The 25,089-nt window shown below is 45.7% G+C and overlaps 1 protein-coding gene across 3 annotated transcripts; it reads right to left on the reverse strand.

Annotated features, from left to right (window-relative positions):
- Positions 1-723: 723 nt before the first annotated feature.
- Positions 724-24,598, reverse strand: KDF1 (keratinocyte differentiation factor 1). 3 transcript variants are annotated; one of them, XM_060275779.2, is made up of 5 exons: positions 20,528-20,619; positions 14,390-14,456; positions 10,578-11,658; positions 8,560-8,640; positions 724-3,285 (listed from the first exon to the last, which is right to left on the reverse strand). In XM_060275779.2, the coding sequence occupies exons 3-5, from the start codon at positions 11,635-11,637 to the stop codon at positions 3,203-3,205; spliced, it is 1,224 nt and encodes a 407-aa protein (XP_060131762.1). In that variant the 5' UTR covers positions 11,638-11,658; positions 14,390-14,456; positions 20,528-20,619; the 3' UTR covers positions 724-3,202. The 3 variants fall into 3 exon arrangements, with proteins under 3 accessions (XP_060131762.1, XP_060131761.1, XP_060131763.1); XM_060275778.2 differs by having other exon boundaries at positions 20,116-20,560; XM_060275780.2 differs by lacking the exons at positions 14,390-14,456; positions 20,528-20,619 and adding an exon at positions 24,493-24,598.
- Positions 24,599-25,089: the final 491 nt, after the last annotated feature.

Genomic DNA, 25,089 nt, shown 5'->3' on the forward strand with positions numbered 1-25,089 from the left:
CTACCATTTGGATCTCTCTCAATTAGGACTTGAGAACAGTGGCGAACGGTGCTGCTTGGCTGCCCGGGGCAATACATACGCAGTCCGCCCTGGTGCATGCATTGTGACGTCACGACGCATGCAACAGGACGGACTGCACATGTCCACACATACGCAGTCCGTCCGTGGCGGCGCGCGAGGGTGGCGGCACGCTCGGCCGGAGGAGGCGAGGGGCGGGCCAGGGGCCGGCGGCACTGCCCCGAGTGCTGCCCCCACCAGACTGGAGCCAGGGGCGCCCCGCCCCCGCCCCTCCCTTGCTACGTGCCTGCTTGAGAAAATGCTCTAAAAATAGCACATCACCAGTACGTGTGCCCAGTCAGATTGAATAAAATTAACAATACATCCAAACTCTGCTGGCAGGAATGCAATTGGCTTAGTTCCCAAATAATCATTTTGCCCCATTTATTCCCTTTTGGGGGAAATTATTCTTTCAAATAATCAGATGACAGGACAGTCACTACGACAAGACCCAAAACTAGCCCTTTTATTTTACTCATCAGATTAAGAATACAATGAATAAATATCTCATCCTTCATTGCAAATTGATTAGTGATAAGCAAAGAACTGGAAAGCCTTTAACTGCAAAACTTTTTGAAGCTTGAATTTTGCAAGTATGGGACATTGTGCTTATGGACAAACCACCTCACAAAAGGAACATTGATCTGGAAAAAAAGGACTTGCATCTTCTTCTGTACAACATGGTATCCTTTTATTGACTTTGTTAAGAAAATTGAACATGATTTTCACCCTCCATTGACACACGGAACCTTGTGAAGAAGCACCTTCATTTGACTGCCTACTTTGGAACGTTTTAAGACCACACCCATCAGCTGATTTTTTCTTTCTTTCCTGAACAGCTGTCAAGTTCTGTACTCAATTTGTGGGTATGTTTTGTGAACTGAATCAATAAAAATATATACATATTTGCAAGTGGAACAAACAAACCATTAGAACATTATGCAAAGTTCATGATATTTCCAAAAGGCAACATTGGAACCCATTCCTAAATGCTGCAGTCATCCTTGAGATTAAACCAGTCCCTTGGTATGAGTGGAAGAGGGGTAGATTTATTTAAATCATCATCATCATTTTTTAAAAGTTCACTGGCTTTTTAAAAATAGCAAAAGGACATGGATTTTCCATATTAGCTCATTTCCCAAAGAAAACACACTACTATTTGGAAATGTCCCCTCCAGGCAAGTTAAGGTACAAATGAGACAGAAAGGTGCAAGAGAGAAAGAGAGAGGCAACAATGGGGAGTGACTGGCACATTTAAAAAAAATCAGCACAGTATTGTGCATCCAGTGTGTTATCGACAACTAAGTGTGCACATTTAAAAGAGGGGAAATTATACACTGCTAACAGTTCTGATCAAGCCTAAGTTAAAAATGAAGATAAATATACAGCAAATCACCAAAATGCCACCAGCTGCATGAATTAACCTGGCTGAGGTTTTCCTTGCGGTCTTCTGCACAGAACAAAACACACACATTGGTGCAATCTGGGAAGACTCCAGGTGAGAGTACTGGGGTTGGGGAAACAGAAAGGAGAAGGAATTCACGCATGAGATGCAAGTGGGGGTGAGGAAAAGGGAGAGTTATGTGTTTTCACCCCCCCCCCCAACATACACATCCTCCCAAGAGCTCCAAAAACAGTATGTAGAGTTGTGGGGCTCTGGACTGTGGCCGCTGTTTAATAACATTACACAAACATGCTTGCCTTACCCAGCTAAGGCCAATGTTACATCACACTCATCAGCTCAAGTGCGGCCAATGGGCCAGTGCGTGATGCTGCCATCCTCTATGGCAACAGCTCCAGGGACGATAGTCCTTTTGCACAACCGTTGCTGGAAACTACCCATCCGCAGTTGCAGAACATTTCATCAACATCTCAGCTTTTCTGCCACTGAAATCAAAGCAGCCTGAATTTGAGGCACAAAGGTGAAAAGGGCTCTGAACATAGGAGCCCTGGGTACCTTTATTCTGTCAACAGACTATAGGATTGCTAAAAGGATTGCTAGTAACAATTCACATTGCTATCTGAGGGAAGCAAAACAGCTTAAATGGTTTTCAAACCAGTTTGAATTTCAAGTTAAATGTCCCAGATACACTGTGGACCCCATCCATTGCAAACTCATTGACGTCCCATAAGAGAAAAAATGTATCAAGTTTCTAAATGCCATTCTGAGGCTTGACAATTACTATGAAAGCTATGATTTGCTTAGTATAAGCTGGCTTGTTTATAAACTGGTTTCTTCTTTTACCCTCCAAGGCTTAACTTTGATGTAGAGTGGGATGGGCTTAGAAAAAAAGAATAACTGAAAATGACATGTGATGCTGAGTCCTATGGTTTTCCGTAGCAAGCCCCAATCTGCTTGAGGACCCCAGCTATCATTTCCAACCATGGATGATGGTTGTCAGTTGATTGAAACAACGCTCTGCAACAAATGGTTGGCAATCCATATGAAGTCATGTCTTGGCTGGTTTTCCAAGCAGCTTGCGTTAACTTAGTTGGAAAGTCTGTAGGATGGCCACGGATTACACACTACTTGAAAGTTGATTTGCCATCATTCATGTCAATTTGCCATCACTGCAGGCGGTTTCATCATCACTCGCTCAACACAGTCCATCCAAGGCACAGATGTGGTACTCTTGAGCCAAGCATACTGTACTAAGTAATGACAGATGTAGAAAGATGTCTTCAAGGTCTCCAAGCACCATCAAACCAACATAATGTGGGATATTGCATAACAGGAGCCCTTACACTAGTGGAACAATCACACTTAGAAAGATGTGTGCAAAAAACCCCATCATTGCTACTTAACGTCCCTCAGCAAAAAGTTGCTTATGGATGTAGTGAAAAAGGCACTAGCTTGGTCATCTGAAGGCAAGTTTACAGCAGAATCTATCTTGGAAAATGGCAACAAAACCAAGCATTCTGGGAAAGCCCAACTTATGGCTGGTGCCAATATCCTTTTCCTGTCACTTTGCTGCTAGACAACAATGTGCTTATGAGGCTCCCTTAAAATGCAAGTTAAGGGAGTCAAGTTCATTTTTTAAAAATTGACAAACAAAATAAAGTGGCATGGTATTTGTCATTTAGAAAACGGGAGCTTGCCCCGTGGCCTCGTTGCCTAGCACGTTCGTTCCCAAGGTCCATTTTCTCAGCAATATACTTTCAGCAGAGGGGCTCCAGAGGAATCTGTCTCTGTATCCTGGAAAGAAGAGCCTCTGCTCAGGGGAGATCCTTGAGAGGGGAAACAAAGAAGAGGGCATTGTTGTTTTTGTTGTTGTTGTAAATAACACATCACACTAAGTTTTATACACAATATACAAAAGCCTGGAAAGTACATACCCAAAGGATAAGCTGGAACACTGTACTATAACCAGGGCTGTATATCATCAGCACACCCACCCACCCCAAATTCAGTGCAGAGAGAGAGGGGAGAAGGGAAGAGAGAGAGAGAATGAACGAATAATTCTGGAAATTTGAATTGGTCAAATTTGTTTTGCTTTAAGTTCCCAAGAGGCTGCAATTTGACATTTTGGAGACTACAAGTTGCATCTGCAACAGAGTTTTGTGTGAAGTGCTCCTGTTCAAGACAGTCCATTCCACCAGCTGGCAGTCATTCAGCATTCCATGCCCATGGAACATACTTGGTCCACTTTTGGCTGTTACGGACTTCTGCCAACCTTAGGGTTCCTTATTTTCCCCAGTCCCTGGGGGTGAAGTTTGACATATGGCTAGGACAACTCCCCTCTCAATCAACTGATATCATGATGGTGGCAGCACCTATTGTAAGCCCCCTCTGACCCAGCTACACCTTAACCTGCCCCAGGTATGAGTGGCTTGGGCAAAATGGTCCTGAGGTCCAAGTGGTGCTGTGGTCCTAGTTAGGCCTGCGGTCCAGAGGTTCCCCATCCCTGGTACATATAATAGTTATAGGGCAAGAGGTAGTTCAGGATCTACTGGGTGATGTGCAATGGATTAGCAAGGATTTCCAACCCACAACTGATTAACAAATGCAACAACAAAACAGCTCTCCGCACCCCAATTATGTTGCTGAGATGAAGATTTGGTAACTGGGAGTGGACTTTAAAAAAAAGAAAGAATTGTGAGCTCAGGTCAGTTCTGGTACTCGAACCAAATTCTGATGCTCAGAATTCCGATGCTCTTTCATTCTGCTTGACTTTTGTACCTGGCTCTGGTTTGTACATCTTTCTTTAGGTTCTAGTAAAAAAGGAGATAAAAGTAGATCCAACAAGCCTGAAATCTGTCCACCCCTCTTGTATTATTTGTTAGCTGTTTAAAAGGTATTGGTCAGCTGTTGGAAATCCCATTTTCCACCCGCAGTGGAAGATATGAAATTGCACAAATGGGTAAACTGATAGACCACATCTGTCAAAGAAGTAGAGAAAAATAAACAGACCTCCTCACAAAAAATGGAACCAATTCATCATTTATTGGACTGAAAATCACGATGCAGGAAAACAGCATCTTCTCATATTTACGTAAACTTTTTTTAGTAATTTTTTTAATAAAAAAACTGGACCCACCTGCACCATACATTTAAAGCAGTATCATACTGCTTTAAATAGTCTTGGATTCCCCACAAAGAATCTTGGGGACTCTGGTTTGTTAAGGGTGCTGGGAGTTGCAAGGAGACCCATATTCCCCTCACAGAGCTACAATTCCACAGTGGTTCAACAGCCAACCATACATTTAAAGCAGTATCATACTGCTTTAAATAGTCTTGGATCCCCCACAAAGAATCTTGGGGACTCTAGTTTGTTAAGGGTGCTGGGAGTTGCAAGGAGACCCATATTCCCCTCACAGAGCTACAATTCCACAGTGGTTCAACAGCCAACCCCTCTTCCCACAGAACTCTGGGAATCACAGCTCTATTAGAGAAATTGGGGTCTCCTAACCACTTTCAGCACCCTTAATGAAGTACAGTTCCCAGGACTCTTTGGACGTAACTGTTTAAAGTGGTATGATACCAATGAATTCAAATTACACAAAAGAAGATTCTGACTAAACATTTGGAGAAACTTCCTGATGGTAAGAGCTATCGACAGTGGAACGGACTACCTCAGAAAGAGGTGGATTCTCCATCAATGAAGCTTCTTAAACAGAGGCTGGATGGCCATCTGTTAGGAATTCTTTAGCTATGATTCCTGCATTGCAGGACTACATAACATTGGGGTCCCTTCCAATTCTACAAGTCTAGGATCCTATGATACTGCTTTAAATATATAATGCAAATGTGGACCCTGTTTCTGTTTGCCATAAAGAAACAGCATTAAAGCCCAGTAGGCTACAGAAGTGCTGTTTCATGTTCAGCTGAAGAAGACTTAACTGCATGTCTTGAAGTGTCTCTTTGTAGCTACAAAAGAGCTTCAAGTTTTTGTAGCTACAAAGAGACACTTCAAGACATGCAGTTAAGTATTCTTCTTGAAAGGTAGGCGGGGAAAGAAAGCCAGCATTCTTAGCCAAATCCTGCATCATGGATGTGCAGAAGACTCACAGCCCTGTTTATAACTAACCCAAGATCCCGCGTAAGACCCAAGAACTGCACCCAGCCATTCTTGCATCAAGCCCAGGGAATGTAGCTTGACCACAAGCTGTGTGCAAGGTGCTCTCAAACTCTGTCATAGTCAGTGTCTGCTAAAGCACAGCTAAGGCACACCGGCGATGCTGCTCTTGGCAGCCATTTTAACCCTAAGAACAGGAGGCAGAAGGAACAAGAAGAGGGAGAGGAGAGCCATACAGGACTATGACATACCTAGGAAAGGGGAGTAAGAAGAAAATATCTGCAAAAATGGTACGCTGCAACCCCTAAAATCCAACACAAGCAGTGGAATCCTCAAAAAGTCCACAGCCATGAGGACTAGAACCTGACTTTTGGTAAGAACAGAACCTGAGATTCTTTGTACCCTACTTAACCTGGTAGATTCCACATCAGACATTACAGCCTGCATTCCATAATACAATCATGGCAAAAGCTGTCTGGCAATGGGAAAGACTGTCATGGGAGACAGTAGGCTCTCTTTCACTGGAATAATTTAAGCAGAGGCTGAATGACAGCTGTTAGGGATAGCCATAGTTGTGTCCTGCATTAAGAAGGCAGCTGGACTATAAGGTCTCCCCTGTCTCTGTGACTCTGTGACTCAGATTTATGCAGCCTCCACCCTCCACTCCCACCAATCACTTGTGTGTAAACAGGTATTGCGGAAGAGAAGTCAAAGCTCCTAAGAATCTCGGCGAGCCTGTAAAAACCAAGAGCAAGTTCTTAGCCTTCAAGGCTGTGCAAAGTAGGGTTGGAAAAACACAGGCAATGGCCTTGGGAAACCTCAGGAAGAAGCCAGCAGAGAGAGAACCATTTCCAGCTGCCAGACAGTAGGGCTTCCGTACCTTGTATAGTACTTTGCCTCTCTCCACGGCTAGCAGAAAAAGAATAATGTTACCAAAGGTTGTTGCATATATTAAAACAGGTCATCAAGACCATAGCCAGAAATGTGTGTGGGAGAGGGTGTAGGCTAAAAAGCTAGGATCATCCAAGAATTTTAAAACAGGACTATCATGGGGAAAGAAGTAGTTAGTGGAATTAGTTGCTACGCTCTCTTCTCAAGTTATGTCTCCAATTTTCCTCATTTATCACTATCACTGAAATAATTAAGCCAATAAATAAAACCAACCCCAAAGTCGCCTAGGAGAACATTCCACCCACCCTGCTGCCAAAGCAAAGGGCTTGTGAATCCTACCAGTGCCTTTGTGCTCATTAGGCAGAAGGTAGGAACAGGTTTACTTTGCACCCAAGCCAATTGGGTCTATTTATTTTACCTTTATATATCACTTGATCAAAAATATATCTCTAAACAGTTTACATAAAATGGTATAAAATATTCATTACATGTGTTGGGTAGATTAGCCTAAATAAAACATTTTTGGGCAGCTGTCAAACAGGCAGGGGATTTCAAAAAATAGGTGCTGCCACGGTAAAAGACTGATTTCTTGCAAGTGCAGAGTGGATTGCTTAAAAGCACCAGTTCCACAGATCAAAGTGGGAACATATAGGGAAAGGAGATCCTTCAAGTACATGGGTCTGAAGCTGTTGCATGTTTTATATATTAACAGTAATACCTTGAATTTATTGGCAACCAGAGAAAATCTTTGAGCAGATGTGCATTATGCTGACAGGGTCTCACTCCTTCTTATAATCTCTATAAACAGGTTGATAATTCAGGGCTGCGTCACAAGTTTCCTAGCCCTGGAGTTCAGAAGCGCTGTTCAGACAACATACCCTACTCCATGCACATTCAGTTGAACACCTGATTTTCCAGGATTCCCAATAACATGGCTAGAACCCTTCATGCATAAACAAGCATGGTCATAGGTTCCGCACACTTGTTCCAAGGAAATCGTTGGATTAATCTGCAGTTGGATCCCCAGAACTGTAATACCACAGTTGGTGTTACCCATTTCTATATTTGAATATTCAAATTTCATGATGATTAAACTGCATGGAGCAGAGCTGTGCTCTAAGCCAGGAGTTCCCAAAGAGTGATCCATGGACCACCAACAGTTTGTGACTGAGCTTCATTTGTGTGTGTGTGTGGCACTGGCTCTATGGAGTTGTGGAGTTACATGTACAGTCACGGGGAAAAGAAAATGCACCCTCTTTGAATTCTGTGGTTTTACATATGGAGACATAATAGCAATCACTTGTTCATTAGCAGGTCTTAAAATTAGGTAAATACAACCTCAGATGAACAACAACACATGGCATATTACACTGTGTCATGATTTATTTAAGAGAAATAAAGCCAAGATGGAGAAATGATTTGTGAAAAACTAAGTATACCCTTACTGCTTCCATAGGACAATGAAGAACAATGTATGTGTGTGAAGAGCAGAAGATACAGAGGCTGTCTCTCTCTGAGAAAAAAAGGCAAGTACAGCAGCCACTCCATTGTTCTTCGAAACCAGGTGGTTTGCAGAATGGAGCGGTTAGAAGAAGGCTCTGTCTTCCTTAAAGGATTAACGCTGCAGCAAATTAACATTGCTAAGCAGGCAGAAAAACCATTAAGTGGTTTGCCAAGACCTTCAGCAATTTTCAACTGGTCCAGGGGGCAAAAAGTTTGGGAATCACGTGGGGGAATCTTGGGAACCACATGGGGAATCTTGACCATGCAGAGTTCTGCAGGTTCCCCCAAAAGCATAGGTGGGTTAGGGGTGGCTGGTGCAGTGGTGGGGGGCTGGTACAGTGGGCGCTGCCAGAGCTCTATATGATTATTCATTTTGCAAGTTGAACTCCTGAATAAGGCTCACGCTATTACTTCAATATAAAACCCAAGCCAATACCTTGCTTAGTAACAAACAATAGTACTGTCCACAAACAACGTTTATAATGAGCCTAATTATAAGTGACTTCAGGCTCACTTTGGGAAGGCGGTGATGGCTCGAAGGTCGCAAACTGAAAAATGAGGTAACACAATTCATTCTGTGAAGAAGGCTTACCAGCAGTGCTGTATGCTCCATGCCGCATGTTCCTGGCTTTCATATCTGCTGTGGTTTCTACAGATATCTGAACAGGGAAATCTAGAAGACAGATAACCAAAAGAAGAAGAAGAAATTTGAAAGGAAACACACATCATTTGGCATCTACATATTTTAGGGATATACCCAAACAGCTAAGTGTGTGAATGTGGGGAAATGCCTGCTTGCACAAGCATCTCATACAGGTACACACTGAATGGGGAGCTGATGAGCACACACTTGGCAACACAGCCAGGTCTGCCTCTATGAAACAGACAAGGGTATAACCAGTATGCTAGCGAGTGCACAAAATGTTACAACCCCCAAATGTACCCAGGGTCTTATGTAAGAAAACTTGAGCTTGTTTCAGTTTGTAGTCCACCCTCATTCTTTCATTCCTTCTCATCATCACCCTCCAAATTGTGTTGCCGTTATACCCCTTTTTGCAAATACGAAGTTGAGGCTTAGAGGTAGTTACTTGGAGAATGACACAGCTGCTGAATTGGGATTTTGGTTCAAGTCTTTGCTGAGTCTTCTAGTGGCTAGATCCAGTTGCTAAAGGAGAGCCCACCATATGCTGCCTTGAGCGAATTGTTTTCCTTCAGGTCATTCAAAATAAGAAACTACTGATAACCTATAGCAGGAAACATGTGAATCTCAAGTTATTGCTGGACTACAGCTTCCACCATCCCTCATAACTATCTTGGCTGGGTCTGTTAGGAGTCTGACAACATGTGGAAGGACAGGGCTCTCCATCCCTGGCATTTGGGGTGCATGTGAGAGACACAAAAGCCTTCTCCTTTGCTTGCCTCTCAGGCATTTCTGGCCTACAGCAAAGAAAAAAGCATGAATTCAGGTAGCCATCTATTCTCCAATACATGCCGACATTTGACCAGAGTGCTTAGAATCAAGTGGTTCCTGGAAAGGGGTCCAGAGCAAGCTGGACAAGCTGGATTTTCATAGCTTATCAGGGAGTGTTGGCTGTAAACACCACCATGCATTTGACCCTAGCAGAAGGCTCCTACTAGGTGGCAACACAATGCCCCCCCCTTTTTAGAGGAGGTAATGGCCCGAGGCCTCACACAAGCAGGGGCAACATCCATACTGACAAAATTGTGCGCTCCAGTTGAGGGGTATAAATGACATTGATGCAGGTTTGTGTGTGAAGGAAGGGGGCACTCAAATGCACATTCAGCCCCTAGGCCTCTCCACATCTTAAAACATGCCAGTGTGGCAACTGTGACACTTTGGGAAAAGATGGCTGTTTGAACCTACTTAGGAAGTACATGCATGTGGGAGAGGAGTATACATACAAACATGCCCACCAAAGGATTTTATTGCATTCTTATTCTATCACTCCTGCAAGAAGCTCAGGGTAGCATACTTTGTTCCCTGCTGCCTCTATTGTCTCCATGCTCCATCCAGTTTCATCTTTACAACAGGCTTTCCCAGCAGAGGGACAAATGTACAAATGGACAACTGATCCAAAATTACCCACTGAACTTTCTGACCAAACAGAGATTTGGCCAGGGTCTCCCACACTACTCCAGCTTCCAAAGCTTTAAAGTTGCCCACCGCCATATTGTAATGCAGAGCTGGGACCCACAGTGGCATCCTTTCGCAATTTGGGAACATAGAGTAGTAAAGGTTTTCAACTGGTTGTTATCTTTACCCTTGTTAAGGATTCTATGAATGCTGACTCCAAGGGTAGATTACTGTTGTCTTACTCTGTTAAGCAAATTGGGCTAAAATGCAGGATATTTCTTTGAATATGGTACAAGTGAATTGGAAAAACTACGACCGAGAGAAACCAGATCTGGTGTTAAAACTGGTGCTTAACTATTCATGCATATTTGCTTATTTCTTCTTCTTCTCTCTCTCTCTCTAATATGTATTAAAAAGCCCCATATTTTCTAGGCTTTTAAATTTATCTGTGGTAGGCACCCTTGATTATTATGGCTCTCCTTTGCTCTACAAACAGCACAGAGCTTCATACGTACCTCCTTCACTAGGGAGCACAGATGCCAACATGGTCTCGTTGCCACTGTCTGGCAGATTGCCTCTGCTCATGCTCTCCTCCGGACTCAGGCGGGTCGGGACAGAAACGCGGGGTCGGACCCGGCTCTTGCGCGTGCTGATGCGTATGATCCCCCGGACCAGCCTGCATTCGGCATCCTGCTCATCTAAGTGATAGTCCTGAGTGATGCTGTTGATGAGGTCCGAGATCTTGTTGGTCTTCTCCAGGAAGACGGTGTCCGACGTACACTTGGCCAGCTCGTCAATTTGGTGAATGCTGAAGAGCTCGGTCAGTTTCCTGTGGATCAGGTAATCAATCCGACCACTGGATATAGAGCTATTCTTTGGGTCACTGTCACTGTCGGTATCCAAATCGTCGGGGGAGTAATCCTCAGAGCTTCGATGGCTGCTGGGGAGAGGTTGCTTCTCTATGCTGTTCCTGGCTATCTTCTCCGGAAGAGGCTCTTTGTAGCATGAATCAGTATCTGTGTGGGGGCTAGGGGTATAAATCCCCACTGGGATCCCTTTCAGTTTCACATCTGGGTAGCTGAAACTGCTCTTGATCGTGCTCTTTTCGGTTTGGCTCCCGTTTTTTTCAGCAGGGGAGCTATTGGCAGGACTGTTTGGCGAACGCCCATTGCACTCTCGGCTCTCATCTGTCAGTGCCTCATTGTAGAGGCTCCTAGAAGGGCAGTCCCTGAAGCAGTCCCCGCATGTCACAATGCAGCAGAAGATCGTTTTGTAAACACTCCAGGCCTGGGACAGAGTGGGGCAGCATGGGGGCCGGGGGGCCTCCACAGCGCCAGGGATAAAGGTACTCGTTTCGCCCTCCCTCCCACTGGCATCTTTGGGGTCGGCTTTGCGGCTTCTCGCAGCTCGTGTTGGCTTGCGGGTTTGCTTGAGCTCAGGGGTAGAGCCACTGAACACCTCCAGGCTAATGTCAGTCGCTCTGGGAGAGTTGATCTGCTGGGGCACCGCAACATCTTTAGGGGGCTGGTGGTAGCTGCTTATGTTTTGGCGGTGTCCTCGTGTCTTTCCAAGCATGACTTGCCACCCTTTCGACTCCTGACAGGGAGAGAAAGAAAAAAAGAAAAGAAAACAAAAACCACACAAGCTCAAACACACATGCTCCCCATCAAATCCAGATGACCTGAGCAGAAGTGCCAGAAGAGAAAGAGGTTAAGATTCTTAAGTCCTGCCTCCACCGGGACAGCAAGACTCTGCCCCGGTCAAGATTCACTTGGTATTAGGTTCCATGTTACTGCTGCTGCAGTGTGGGATCTGTATCTGCACAAAAATCCCACAAAGCAGAGACTGCAAGTGGCTCAGAGAAGGAACGATGAAAGGCTGGCAGGGCTGAGTGCCATATTCTGAAATCCAGCACCTCTTTGCCTCACATGTCCCCTCTATCTGTTTATATGGGAGCATGGCCACAATGCTGCCCGTTTTCTATTGGAAAACTCTTTTGGGCACCAAAGACACTCCTCCAGCATTGAATATAGGTGTCAGATGATACAAGCCTCCCATGAGGCTCCCTTAAGAAGCCAACAAGCTATGGAACAAAGATTTTATGTACTAGTGTCCACTTCAGATTCCCCCCCCCCCTTTGCATTATGTGCTGCAATTCTATGGAAACACATCTGGCAACACTGGATGCAGAATGCAGTTTCCTGAGAAGAGCAACTTTCCCTTTGAAATAAAAATAAATCAAGTTTCTAGCTCGTTGAAGATACAATCGAGTTCCAGATGACCCTACGTTTAAAGAGAAAGCACTTCTGTTGTTGGTGTTGAAGGCAAGGCCTGCCAATTTTGCTTTCCAAGTGCAACCCTTTGTGTCATACGGAATTTCTGCCCAGGGCTTTCAAACATAGCTTTTGGAAGGGTAGATACGCTTGCAGGAAGCTGAAGTGAGGATGAGTTAGGAAAAGACATGTGCAATGTGCCTGAGGTGGTTGGGGCTGGGGGTGGGAGCTCTGTGCACACACAACACACCTGTCCTATGTGGGCGCTGGGCGCTGAAGCTTCAGGAGGTGGAAGAGTGGCTGAAGAAAACCTCCAGGGGTGAAGGGGAGAGTCTGAGCTTTGGCATCATACAGAGCTCCTTGTAATGGCAAAGCCAGAATCAAGTTATGGCACACCGTAAATATTGCAGGATTACGCAAATTAAGGAATCGTGCAAATGAACTCATTTTGCCTTATTTGTACAGGTCTAACAAAAATTGTGCTACACCCAATATGCCAGCAAGTTTGGAAAACTCAGCAATGGCCAGAGGATTGGAGAAGATCAGTCTACATCCCAATTCCAAAGAAGGGCAGTGCCAAAGAATGCTCCAACTACCGCACAATTGCGCTCATTTCACACGCTAGCAAGGTTATGCTTAAAATTCTACAAGGCAGGCTTAGACAGTATGTGGATCGAGAACTCCCAGAAGTGCAAGCTGGATTTCGAAGGGGCAGAGGAACCAGAGACCAAATAGCAAACATGCGCTGGATTATGGAGAAAGCTAGAGAGTTCCAGAAAAACGTCTACTTCTGCTTCATTGACTATGCAAAAGCCTTTGACTGTGTCGACCACAGCAAACTATGGCAAGTTCTTAAAGAAATGGGAGTGCCTGATCACCTCATCTGTCTCCTGAGAAATCTCTATGTGGGACAAGAAGCTACAGTTAGAGCTGGATATGGAACAACTGATTGGTTCAAAATTGGGAAAGGAGTACGACAAGGTTGTATATTGTCTCCCTGCTTATTTAACTTATATGCAGAATTCATCATGCGAAAGGCTGGACTAGATGAATCCCAAGCCGGAATTAAGATTGCCGGAAGAAATATCAACAACCTCAGATATGCAGATGACACAACCTTGATGGCAGAAAGCGAGGAGGAATTAAAGAACCTTTTAATGAGGGTGAAAGAGGAGAGCGCAAATTATGGTCTGAAGCTCAACATCAAAAAAACCAAGATCATGGCCACTGGTCCCATCACCTCCTGGCAAATAGAAGGGGAAGAAATGGAGGCAGTGAGAGATTTTACTTTCTTGGGCTCCTTGATCACAGCAGATGGTGACAGCAGTCACGATATTAAAAGACGCCTGCTTCTTGGGAGAAAAGCAATGACAAACCTAGACAGCATCTTAAAAAGCAGAGACATCACCTTGCCGACAAAGGTCCGTATAGTTAAAGCTATGGTTTTCCCAGTAGTGATGTATGGAAGTGAGAGCTGGACCATAAAGAAGGCTGATCGCCGAAGAATTGATGCTTTTGAATTATGGTGCTGGAGGAGACTCTTGAGAGTCCCATGGACTGCAAGAAGATCAAACCTATCCATTCTTAAGGAAATCAGCCCTGAGTGCTCCCTGGAAGGACAGATCCTGAAGCTGAGGCTCCAATACTTTGGCCACCTCATGAGAAGAGAAGACTCCCTGGAAAAGACCCTGATGTTGGGAAAGATTGAGGGCACTAGGAGAAGGGGACGTCAGAGGACAAGATGGTTGGACAGTGTTCTCGAAGCTACCAACATGAGTTTGACCAAACTGCGGGAGGCAGTGCAAGACAGGAGTGCCTGGCGTGCTATGGTCCATGGGGTCACGAAGAGTCGGACACGACTAAACGACTAAACAACAACAACAACAACAAAAAAAATTCAGCTTTCCTTGAAGACAGAAATAGAATGGCCTGAGGGAAGAAAGGCAGGATTCTCCCCCACTCAGCGCAGAGCATGTCATAGTTTTTGTGCCAACCTTTTCCATCTCCCTTCTCTTTTCCCTCCCCTGCAAAAAACCCACCTTTTTGTTATTTACCTTTTGCTTTGCCTTCTATGGGGTTAATCTAGACCCTAAGCAGCTGCTTCATCCATTTCAGAATATCCTGTGCTCACAAAGACAAAAAGGAAAAGTTTTGTTTTTGTTAAGTAGATTCAGAGGATTCGTTTCTTTTAGTTTGTAACTGTACAAAAGAGACACGGCTTCCCCATGGCAGCCGACTAAGATGTTAAAACAATTTCAAAATGACATACAGATGTCAAACACTTCGCTAACGTCAATAGCAGCAGTAAATCACTCTCCCTTCTTCCAATCCAGTTCCATTAGCCACCCATCTGAACAAAGTTAAGAAGCTCCTTACCTCTTACATATCCCCAATAAAAGCACTCACAAATACTAATATAAAAATGCATTTAGGTCCCTCTTAAGTGATATCAAGAAGGGGTCTGATTGTGTATCCTGGGTTAGGGAGCTCCACAATTGTGGAACCACGATAGAAAAAGCCCTAATCCTTCCTGTCTGCTAGCCTGCCCTCTCTTCCCGACAGGTATATGAGTAGAGCCTCTGTCAAGAAGCTTAAATATCTGGCAGGTTTGCATGGGGGTAGGCAGTCTTTTTAAAATAACTGGGCCCTAAACCATTAAGGCACGGGGACGCAGGTGGCGCTATGGGTTAAACCACAGAGCCTAGGGCTTGCCGATCAGAAGGTCGGCGGTTCGAATCCCTGCGACGGGGTGAGCTCCCGTTGCTCGGTCCTAGCTCCTGCCAACCTTAGCAGTTCAAAAGCACCTCGCAGTGCAAGTAGATAAATAGGTACCGCTCCGGCGGGAAGGTAAACAGCGTTTCCATGTGCTGCTTTGGTTTGCCAGAAGCAGCTTTGTCATGCTGGCCACATGACCTGGAAGCTGTACGCCGGCTCCCTCGGCCAATAACACGAGTTGAGCGCCACAACCCCAGAGTCGGTCACAACTGGACCTAACGGTCAGGGGTACCTTTACCTTTAAACCATTAACGCAGGGGTTGCCAACTGTTTAATGTCTTTGGATTTTTGAGCAAGTGCAGTAATAATAATAATAATCCTATATAATAATGTCCAAGTTGTCCCTGCGTCCAAGCTGTCCCGTGTGTCCCTGGGTCACTGCGCATGTGCGCTAGGGATACAGGGATTGGACAGCAGAGACTGCACGCGCGCACTCTCCCCCCCCCCTCTGCCTCCTCCAACCGCCGCTCCCGCCGGACACCGCCTCACTGCAGGGCACGTCAGGGAAGTGAGGGTGGAGGCCGGTGAAGGCCTCCTCACAACCCTCCCTGGCTGTGAGGAGCGGCGGTTGGAGGAGGCAGGGGGGGGAGAGTGCGCGCGTCCTTCCTGTCGGCGGCTGGGGGAGAGGAGTCCCCCTGCCGCCGACAGCAAGGACGGGTCCCAGGGTTCGGAGAAGCGCTGCGCAAGCGCTTCTCCTAACCCTGGGATGTCTGATTCCTGTCGGCGGCTGCGGGAGAGGAACGGAGGAGGAGAAAGCAGCGCTTTCTCCTCCTCTGTTCCTATCCCCCTGCCGCCGGCAGCAAGGACAGGTCCCAGGGTTCGGAGAAGCGCTGTGCAAGCGCTTCTCCGAACCCTGGGATGTCTGATTCCTGTCGGCGGCTGCGGGAGAGGAACGGAGGAGGAGAAAGCAGCGCTTTCTCCTCCTCCGTTCCTGTCCCCCTGCCGCCGACAGCAAGGACAGGTCCCAGGGTTTGGAGAAGCGCTGCGCAAGCGCTTCTCTGAACCCCAGGATTCTAGCGCCCGTTATTGAACGGGCTGAAAACCACTAGTAATAATAATAATATATTATCCAGCCACTCTGGACGGCTTCCAATGGAAATACTAAAATACAAAAATTTATTCAACATTAAAAGCTTCCCTAAACAGGGCTGCCTTCAGATGTCCTCTAAAAGTCTGGTAGTTGTTTTTCTCTTTGACATCTGATGGGAGGGCGTTCCACAGGACGGGTGCCACTACCGAGAACTCCCTCTGCCTGGTTCCCTGTAACTTGGCTTCTCGCAGCGAGAGAACCGGCAGAAGGCCCTCGGCACTGGACCTCAGTGTCCGGGCAGAATGATGGAGGTGGAGATGCTCCTTCAGGTATATTGGACCGAAGCTGTTTAGGGCTTTAAAGGTCAGCACCAACACTTTGAATTGTGCTTGGAAACATACTGGGAGCCAATGTAGGTCTTTCAAGACCGGTGTTATGTGGTCTCGGCGACTGCTCCCAGTCACCAGTCTAGCTGCCGCATTCTGTATTAACTGTAGTTTCCGGGTCACCTTCAAAGGTAGCCCCACATAGAGCACATTGCAGCAGTCCAAGCGAGAGATAACTAGAGCATGCACCACTCTGGCGAGACAGTCCGTGGGCAGGTAGGGTCTCAGTATGAGTACCATCCAGGGCTGGATTAACAATTAAGAAAAATAAGCATGTGCTTAGAGCATCAAGGGAGGGGGGGGCACCACTGAAATTTTCCATTGCCAGATTTACCATCTGGCACAGCTGAACAAAAATCAACATTATTTCTACAAATATACAAAAATCAACATTGTTTTCCATCTTATTGTAGATTTTGTTTCATTATTTGTTTTGTTTCATTATTTTACAGTTTATTATTGTGGGGGGGGAGGGGCTGGCCGGCCAAAATCTTTTAAGTGCTTAGGGCCTCTAAAGGTCTTAATCCATCCCTGGTACTGTCCCCTCTGGTCACTTCTCTTTCCCCTCTCCCAAACCACCCCCCACCTGCCTAGAGGAAAAAAAAAAGAAAGTGTGCACACCCCCTTCACTTTTACAAGGGATCTTTCTAGAAGTCAGATCCAGTAGAATGTGCCTGGAAAAAAACACACCAAACTGAAAGAGGAAGTGTGTGTGTGTGTGGGGGGGGAAGCACCACACTTCCAAGTTCATCCTTCAGCGATATGCACTTTTCAAGGGAGAACAAGGTAATCACCTCCACCATCTCATGACCAAGGGGCAGTGGGGGGGGGGGCTCAGAGGTGTTGTCAGCACCAGGGAATGGACTCAATGGCACCATTGTTCTCATCTATGAGATGCCACACTGGCAAGCCTGATTAAGGGCTTTAAAGGTCATAGTTAGCACTTTGGTGGGACCCAGATGCTCTTAGGCAGGGGTGGCCAACTCCCAAGAGACTGCAATCTACTCACAGAGTTAAAAACTGGCAGTGATCTACCCCCTGTTTTGGGGGGTTCAGGTCAAAGTTTTTTAGGAAGGGGGAAAGCCACATTTTCTGGGGAGGGCAGGGCAAAAATGTTGAGCTTTTTTTTTTAGGGGAGCCAAACTTGTTGAGCTTCTTTGCGGGGAGTCAGTCATCTAACAGTGATCTACCAGAGCCATCCAGTGATCTACCGGTAGATCATGATCTACCTGTTGGACGTGCCTGCTCTTAGGTAATAAGTCCAAACAAACAAACAACAACAATATAAAAGCCTTCATGTGTTTTAAGATCCTCTGCAGATGCCCAGCTACAAGTAACTTCTTTAATTGGGGTACATTATGAATTTACAAAGGAGAGGCGTTTTCTATAGTGGTGCCCCAACTCCGGAATCCCCTCCCTAAAGGAGCACGTCTGGTGCCGGCATTACAATCTTTTTGGCCTCGTGTTAAGACCTTTCTGTATGTCTTAGATGGCATTTTAGTTGGGATTTTGCCTTATTCATCTCTTCAGTTGTATGTCTGCCTCTATTTTACTGCATATTGTTATGCTTATTTATAGGGTTTGACATTGTACTTCTCTTTTGTAAGTGGCTTTATCCACCCCATTGTACAAAGACTTGTAGTTAAGAAATATTTTAAGTAAATACAAATCAATGCTTGTGCAATGGGAATCCTCCAGAGGAAGTACTGTAGAACTTTTCCAGGAACTGTGAGCTGTATCCAAAATTAGTCATACTCAGAGGAAAAAGGTAAAAGGTAAATGATCCCTGGACGGTTAAGTCCAGACTAAGAGGTGAGGTGCTCATCTCACTTCGGGCCGAAGGAGCCAGTGTTTGTCTGCAGACAGCTTTCTGGGTCATGTGGCCAGCATGACTAAACTGCTTCACAACGGAACACCGTGATGGAAGCCAGAGTGCACAGAAACACCGTTTACCTTCCCACCACTGCGGTACCTATTTATCTACTTGCAATGGTGTGCTTTCGAACTGCTAGGTTGGCAGAAGCTGGGACACAGAGTAGACTCACTGAAATGAATGGACATGGCTAACTTTCTGACTAATCAGTGGCCGCTAATCATGATGTCTATATACTATCACCACTGCTGGCGGCAGTATGCCTCTGGTGGGGATCACAGGTGGTGAAAGTGCTGTTGTACTCAGGTCCTCCTTGCGAGCTTCCCTTAAGCAACTGGTTGGCTTCAGTGAGAAAAGGATGTTGGGTGAGATGGGCCTTTGACCTGAGCCAGGAGGCTCTTCTTATACAGTATTGTTCTTAGGCAACTTAGGTCCACTAATTTCAATGGGTATACTTTGAGTAGAACTTAATTGGATATAACCCTGTGTGTGGAGAATGGCTTCATCACGAACATTTCTAGGACCTATCTGATACAGATGCAAGAAAATCCAGAACATAAATGCATGGCGAGAATGAAAAGGCTTTGTGAGAGTAACAAGAGGCAGCTTAAGCAGTTAGGCTCAAGCCAGGGTGCCCTTGGTAGACAGGAGCAGCTAAGGTATATGACCAGCATTCAGCAGGGTGACTTTGAAATGAAGGAAGGAGACAGACAAGTACATGTTGAACAAACACAACATCTCTCTGTTGGATTCCCTTGCTAAATAATCCCAGAATCATCAGATCAAGCTATGCCAGCTATTGTAGTTTTTTTTGTTTTAAAAAGAGAATTGCCACCCACCACCACCCCTGCATCATTCCCGTTATTGCTTTGGTTTCAACTAACGTTATATGTAACCTCCGCTTCCCCAGTTTAACAGCCAAAGCCAGTAACCAAGCAGATCAATTCATTTAGTAAGGACACCACCAGTTTATTTTGGCCACACTGTATTTGTAAACAGAGTAACTACTGCTGAGGTGGTGTACAATATGTAGATGACTGTTCTAGCAATGGATGGTAGGACCACAGACATAAACCTAGCAACAGGCTACTGCATATGACTTACTCCTTAACATATTCTGAATCTCCATGCTACCCTTAAATTTCTGACAAAGTAAAGGGTGGTCTTGAATAGTGGAATATTTGCTCTCACCAGTACAGTCTATCAATAAGTATATCTAAACTGACCACAAGGGCAAAATAAAGTAGTTATCCTGCATTCCAGGAAGAACGGGGCAGACATTTTAAGGGCTACTCTTTCAGTTCAGGGAGTGTGACATGTTTGCTCCAAAGAAAAGAGAGTGCATGCAAGTGTTAAGGGGTGCAGAGTCTCTGGACTGGGCAGTTTAGTGAGTGGTGTGTGTGTGTGTGTGTGCGCGTGTGTTGTAAGCCACTTTGAGGTTTCTTTCAAATGGTGCATACATTTTACATGCTAACTAAATAAATACAGTTCGTTTGTGCACAGACAGTCCTGTTAAGTCAGACAAGAGGAAGTTCCAAATTTAAAGTACTGGTAAACCTCTAGGCTAAAAATCATCAATCCCGTCCATCTGAGGCTATAATCTCAAACATACTCACTTGAGCATAAACAGCAGGAGCAGCACTCCCGCCCTGAAATCGATAGGGCCCCCTAGGATTCATATGCAGGATTGGAGGTGAAAAGCCTACTGCAGATTACCTGTAATGCGGTGGGGTGGTCTCTCCACGTAAGCAAGTGTCAGACCTGCACCCGCCTGTCCCCTCAAAGTTGGTCTGGCCTCAGATCTTCTGGGTCAAAGCCCTTCCTCCCCAAATCGAGGAAGATGCCTGGGTAGGGGAGAGGGAGACGGGGGGGGGGAACCACTCGAAGACTAGGAGGCGGAGAGGCGGAAGGAAGGGGGCGACGAGCGAGGCGCCGAGGGGAGTGGTGTCACCATTAACACCTGGGCAGGGCCTCGTCCTTCTACAGGTAGGTCTGAGCCTAGCCTAGCCGAGGCCGCTGGGGTACCCCGGGGCCCGCGCCCGCTTCTCTCCAAGATCCCTGTTGGATCCCAGCGTGCCCCTTCCCCCCGGGAATGGTTTCCGCCCCGCCAGCCCCGCCTTGGCATTACCTGCCGAGCCAGGTGAACGGCGTCCAGGGCCCCTCCTTCACCTGAGCCCAGGTGAGGTCACGTGTCTACGGGTTGCCTCGTGGGACACGCTTTTAAGGAAGGCAAAAAAAACCACATAAAATAAATAAATCACTCCCTGGGAGGCCACCACGTCCCTCCTCCCCACTCGCGGGAATGGTCTCCGCCCCCCAGCAATTAACTCTCACGCGACCCCTGACCCCTCCCACTCAGTTAATAACACTTCCAAGAAACAAGTTAAGATAGTGGATAGGCAACAGCAACGTATTTTGTTTTTTAATTAACCTCAGATTCGAGGAGTTTTTATTGCATTTACTTAGCGGTTAGGGAAAGGCACTCTGTAGGTGCTCAAAAGCGTTATTTAATCATTGCTTTTATCTCCCCTGCATGCATATACGGTAGCCAGGGAATAGTCCAATATCGTAATTCCCTCTGTTTTCAAAGTTCAGAGGTGAGCGTAGATCTTTATGTAGCCAAAACGGAATCATCGATGTGTAAGCTGACTTGGAGAAACCCCAAGATTTGCAGAACTGCCACACACACACAAAAGCCAAATGGGGCTGGGGGGTGTACTAAAATAGCCCAGTGAGAACGGAGCTGCTTGGTGGCCACCACAGATGCTGAGAAACTGGTTTTGCGGGTAGGGGGTGTAAAATATGAGGGAGGGGGTGGACTATTCTGGTAGAGCAGAGGGTGCTGCTGTCTTTTGGGTTGCTGAACAGCAGCATTTCACACTGCAACGCTTTGTTGCAGATTCTATTTGTCTATTGTATTCTATTCCTCTCCTAGGGATATTTTTTGTTGTTTTTTTTTTTAAATCTGACCTGCTGCTGGCTGGAACAAGATTTCAGGATGACGCAGTTAAAATACACTTTGTATTGAAATCCAAGGCAAATGTCACATACCAGGTGGTTATCTCCACAGCGGCAGCTAGGACAATTAGGATTTTTGAAGCTGGATGTTGTTCATTCTTAAGGAGACTTTCTGATATTGTAAAAAATTCTGTGTGGTCTTTTCAGTTCTGTATTTTAAACTGTGATGTTGACCTATGGTTCAGTATTGTTCGTTAAGGCTGCATTCCAAAAAACAATTACTAGCAAGTAAGCTCCATTGGATTCAATGGGAATTACTTTTGAAAGCCAATATGCATAGGATTGATGCAGTGTTAATCTGCGATCTTATGCTATTATGTTTCAACAACTATTTAAATTAATAAATTGTATTATAAGACCCTACTCTTATATTCTGTATTCATCAATCCAGAACAGATACTAGCCCTGTTGGAGTAGCTTTTTTTGTTGATAAGCACGCTTTACTCATTGAATCAAAGCGTTGGAAGGGACTACCGTAGTTGTCCAAAACACATGGGCTAATAGGACACTGCTGCACCAGCCTCAGCCTGCCCCCACCTTCCTGCTTTCTGACCTAAAAGTCAGAGGGTGGCTCTGCCTGTTAATGGCTCTGGCTCCCCCTACTGTTAGCCTCCCTCCCTTCCACCCTACCAGTACCAAGGAGCACCAGCTATGGCTGCCCTGCTGTAAAGCAAACTGAAGTGTTGGGCATCATTGAGGATGCCCAAGTGGGCTCACGTCATGCAAGTTGAAGTTAACTCTTTATTACCAAGAACACAATCTGCCTGGACCCTATCAGGCTTAAATGAGCACAGCAACTCCTTCCCAGTAGGTCTTGCCTCTATGAAGCAGTTGCCAAGACTAGAGGTCCCTGCCTCCCTCCAGCTGTCTATGTCCCCTTCTCCCCAGGGCTTTCCCGAAGCAATCAGAGATTGTGCCCGTGTGCCTGTCTTTGCTCTGTAACTGTACAATGCACATGGATACACCACAACACTGGGAGAGCTGTGTGGTGTGTGTGGCAGGTTTCTTCCTCATTGTTAAAAGAAAGTAGTAGGAGTCACTGAGGCTGGTCTTTGCTGTTGACTTCCATGTGACCCTGAGGTGAAACTGCTTCTTCATTTGTCTTAGGTTAGGTGATACTGATCTTTCTCATGGCTGGGCCTGCTTAATTAACCAAGCCAGAAAAAGAGCTTTCAGATCTTTTGAGATGAAAGAAGCTTCAGAAAAGCAATCTAAATGAAGAAGAGAGTTGAATGACTGTGTCCACTAGGTGGCAGGCTAGAACTATGGGCTGGATCCAGACCAAGTCACACTTTAGTTTATAGCAGGGGTCAGCAAACCTTTTCAGCAGGGGGCCAGTCCTCTGTCCCTCAGACCTTGTGGGGGGCCGGACTATATTGGGGGGGGATGAATGAATTCCTATGCCCCACAAATAACCCAGAAATGCATTTTAAATAAAAGGACACATTCTACTCATGTAAAAAAAACGCTGATTCCTGGACCGTCTACAGGCCGGATGTATAAGGCGATTGGGCCGCATCCGGCCCCCTGGCCTTAGTTTGGGGACCCCTGGTTTATAGTCACACTGAAATCAGTCGGCAAGTTAGGCGTGGCCAACTTAAAATCTGGATCCAACCCTATGTATGTGGTTTAATGCACGTGCTAATTAGCTAACCAGTACCCAGATGTTTGTGTTACTGTGAGGTTTCATCAGTGTTTTGTGAATAGTCACTGTAATTGTTTTACATGCCTTTACTTTCTGATGTTCACTGTTCAACAGGGGAACAGACTCCCTTGGAAGGTGGTGCACGCTCCTTAAGCTCAAGCTCAAACACACATGCTCCCCATCAAATCCAGATGACCTGAGCAGAAGTGCCAGAAGAGAAAGAGGTTAAGATTCTTAAGTCCTGCCTCCACCGGGACAGCAAGACTCTGCCCCGGTCAAGATTCACTTTGCATTAAGTTCCATGTTACTGCTGCTGCAGTGTGGGATCTGTATCTGCACAAAAATCCCACAAAGCAGAGACTGCAAGTGGCTCAGAGAAGGAACGATGAAAGGCTGGCAGGGCTGAGTGCCATATTCTGAATCCCAGCACCTCTTTGCCTCACATGTCCCCTCTATCTGTTTATATGGGAGCATGGCCACAATGCTGCCCGTTTTCTATTGGAAAACTCTTTTGGGCACCAAAGACACTCCTCCAGCATTGCATATAGGTGTCAAATGATAGAAGCCTCCCATGAGGCTCCCTTAAGAAGCCAACAAGCTATGGAACAAAGATTTTCTGTACTAGTGTCCACTTCAGATTCTCACCACCACCACCCCCTTTGCATTATGTGCTGCAATTCTATGGAAACACATGTGGCAACACTGGATGCAGAATGCAGTTTCCTGAGAAGATCAACTTTCCCTTTGAAATAAAAATAAATCAAGTTTCTAGCTCATTGAAGATACAATCGAATTGCAGATGACCCTACATTTAAAGAGAAAGCACTTCTGTTGTTGGTGTTGAAGACAAGGCCTGCCAATTTTGCTTTCCAAGTGCAACCCTTTGTGTCATACGGAATTTCTGCCCAGGGCTTTCAAACATAGCTTTTAGAAGGGTAGATACGCTTGCAGGAAGCTGAAGTGAGGATGAGTTAGGAAAAGACATGTGCAATGTGCCTGAGGTGGTTGGGGCTGGTGGTGGGAGCTCTGTGCACACACAACACACCTGTCCTATGTGGGCGCTGGGTGCTGAAGCTTCAGGAGGTGGAAGAGTGGCTGAAGAAAACCTCCAGGGGTGAAGGGGAGAGTCTGAGCTTTGGCATCATACAGAGCTCCTTGTAATGACAAAGCCAGAATCAAGTTATGGCACACCGTAAATATTGCAGGATTATGCAAATTAAGGAATCGTGCAAATGAACTCATTTTGCCTTATTTGTACAGGTCTAACAAAAATTCAGCTTTCCTTGAAGACAGAAATAGAATGGCCTGAGGGAAGAAAGGCAGGATTCTCCCCCACTCAGCGCAGAGCATGTCATAGTTTTTGTGCCAACCTTTCTCATCTCCCTTCTCTTCTCCCTCCCCTGCAAAAAACCCACCTTTTTGTTATTTACCTTTTGCTTTGCCTTCTTTGGGGTTAATCTAGACCCTAAGCAGCTGCTTCATCCATTTCAGAATATCCTGTGCTCACAAAGACAAAAAGGGAAAGTTTTGTTTTTGTTAAGTAGATTCAGAGGATTCGTTTCTTTTAGTTTGTAACTGTACAAAAGAGACACGGCTTCCCCATGGCAGCCGACTAAGATGTTAAAACAATTTCAAAATGACATACAGATGTCAAACACTTCGCTAACGTCAATAGCAGCAGTAAATCACTCTCCCTTCTTCCAATCCAGTTCCATTAGCCACCCATCTGAAAAAAGTTAAGAAGCTCCTTACCTCTTACATATCCCCAATAAAAGCACTCACAAATACTAATATAAAAATGCATTTAGGTCCCTCTTAAGTGATATCAAGAAGGGGTCTGATTGTGTATCCTGGGTTAGGGAGCTCCACAATTATGGAACCACGATAGAAAAAGCCCTAATTCTTCCTGTCTGCTAGCCTGCCCTCTCTTCCCGACAGGTATATGAGTAGAGCCTCTGTCAAGAAGCTTAAATATCTGGCAGGTTTGCATGGGGGTAGGCAGTCTTTTTAAAGAGTTCTTAAGCAGA

This window comes from Zootoca vivipara, chromosome 6 (genome assembly GCF_965207765.1).
Source record: "Zootoca vivipara chromosome 6, rZooViv2.hap1.1, whole genome shotgun sequence".
Lineage (NCBI taxonomy): Eukaryota > Metazoa > Chordata > Lepidosauria > Squamata > Lacertidae > Zootoca > Zootoca vivipara.

What these genes read in the sequence shown, in the direction of transcription:
- KDF1 (XM_060275780.2), bottom strand. Translation starts at nt 11,637, where the DNA reads ATGCTTGGAAAGACACGAGGACACCGCCAAAACATAAGCAGCTACCAC. An exon ending in TGTGCTCCCTAGTGAAGGAG is followed by an intron (nt 8,641 to 10,577) that starts GTACGTATGAAG and finishes TCTGTCTTCTAG; the next exon opens with ATTTCCCTGTTCAGATATCT. An exon ending in TGGAGCATACAGCACTGCTG is followed by an intron (nt 3,286 to 8,559) that starts GTAAGCCTTCTT and finishes TCCCCTCTCAAG; the next exon opens with GATCTCCCCTGAGCAGAGGC.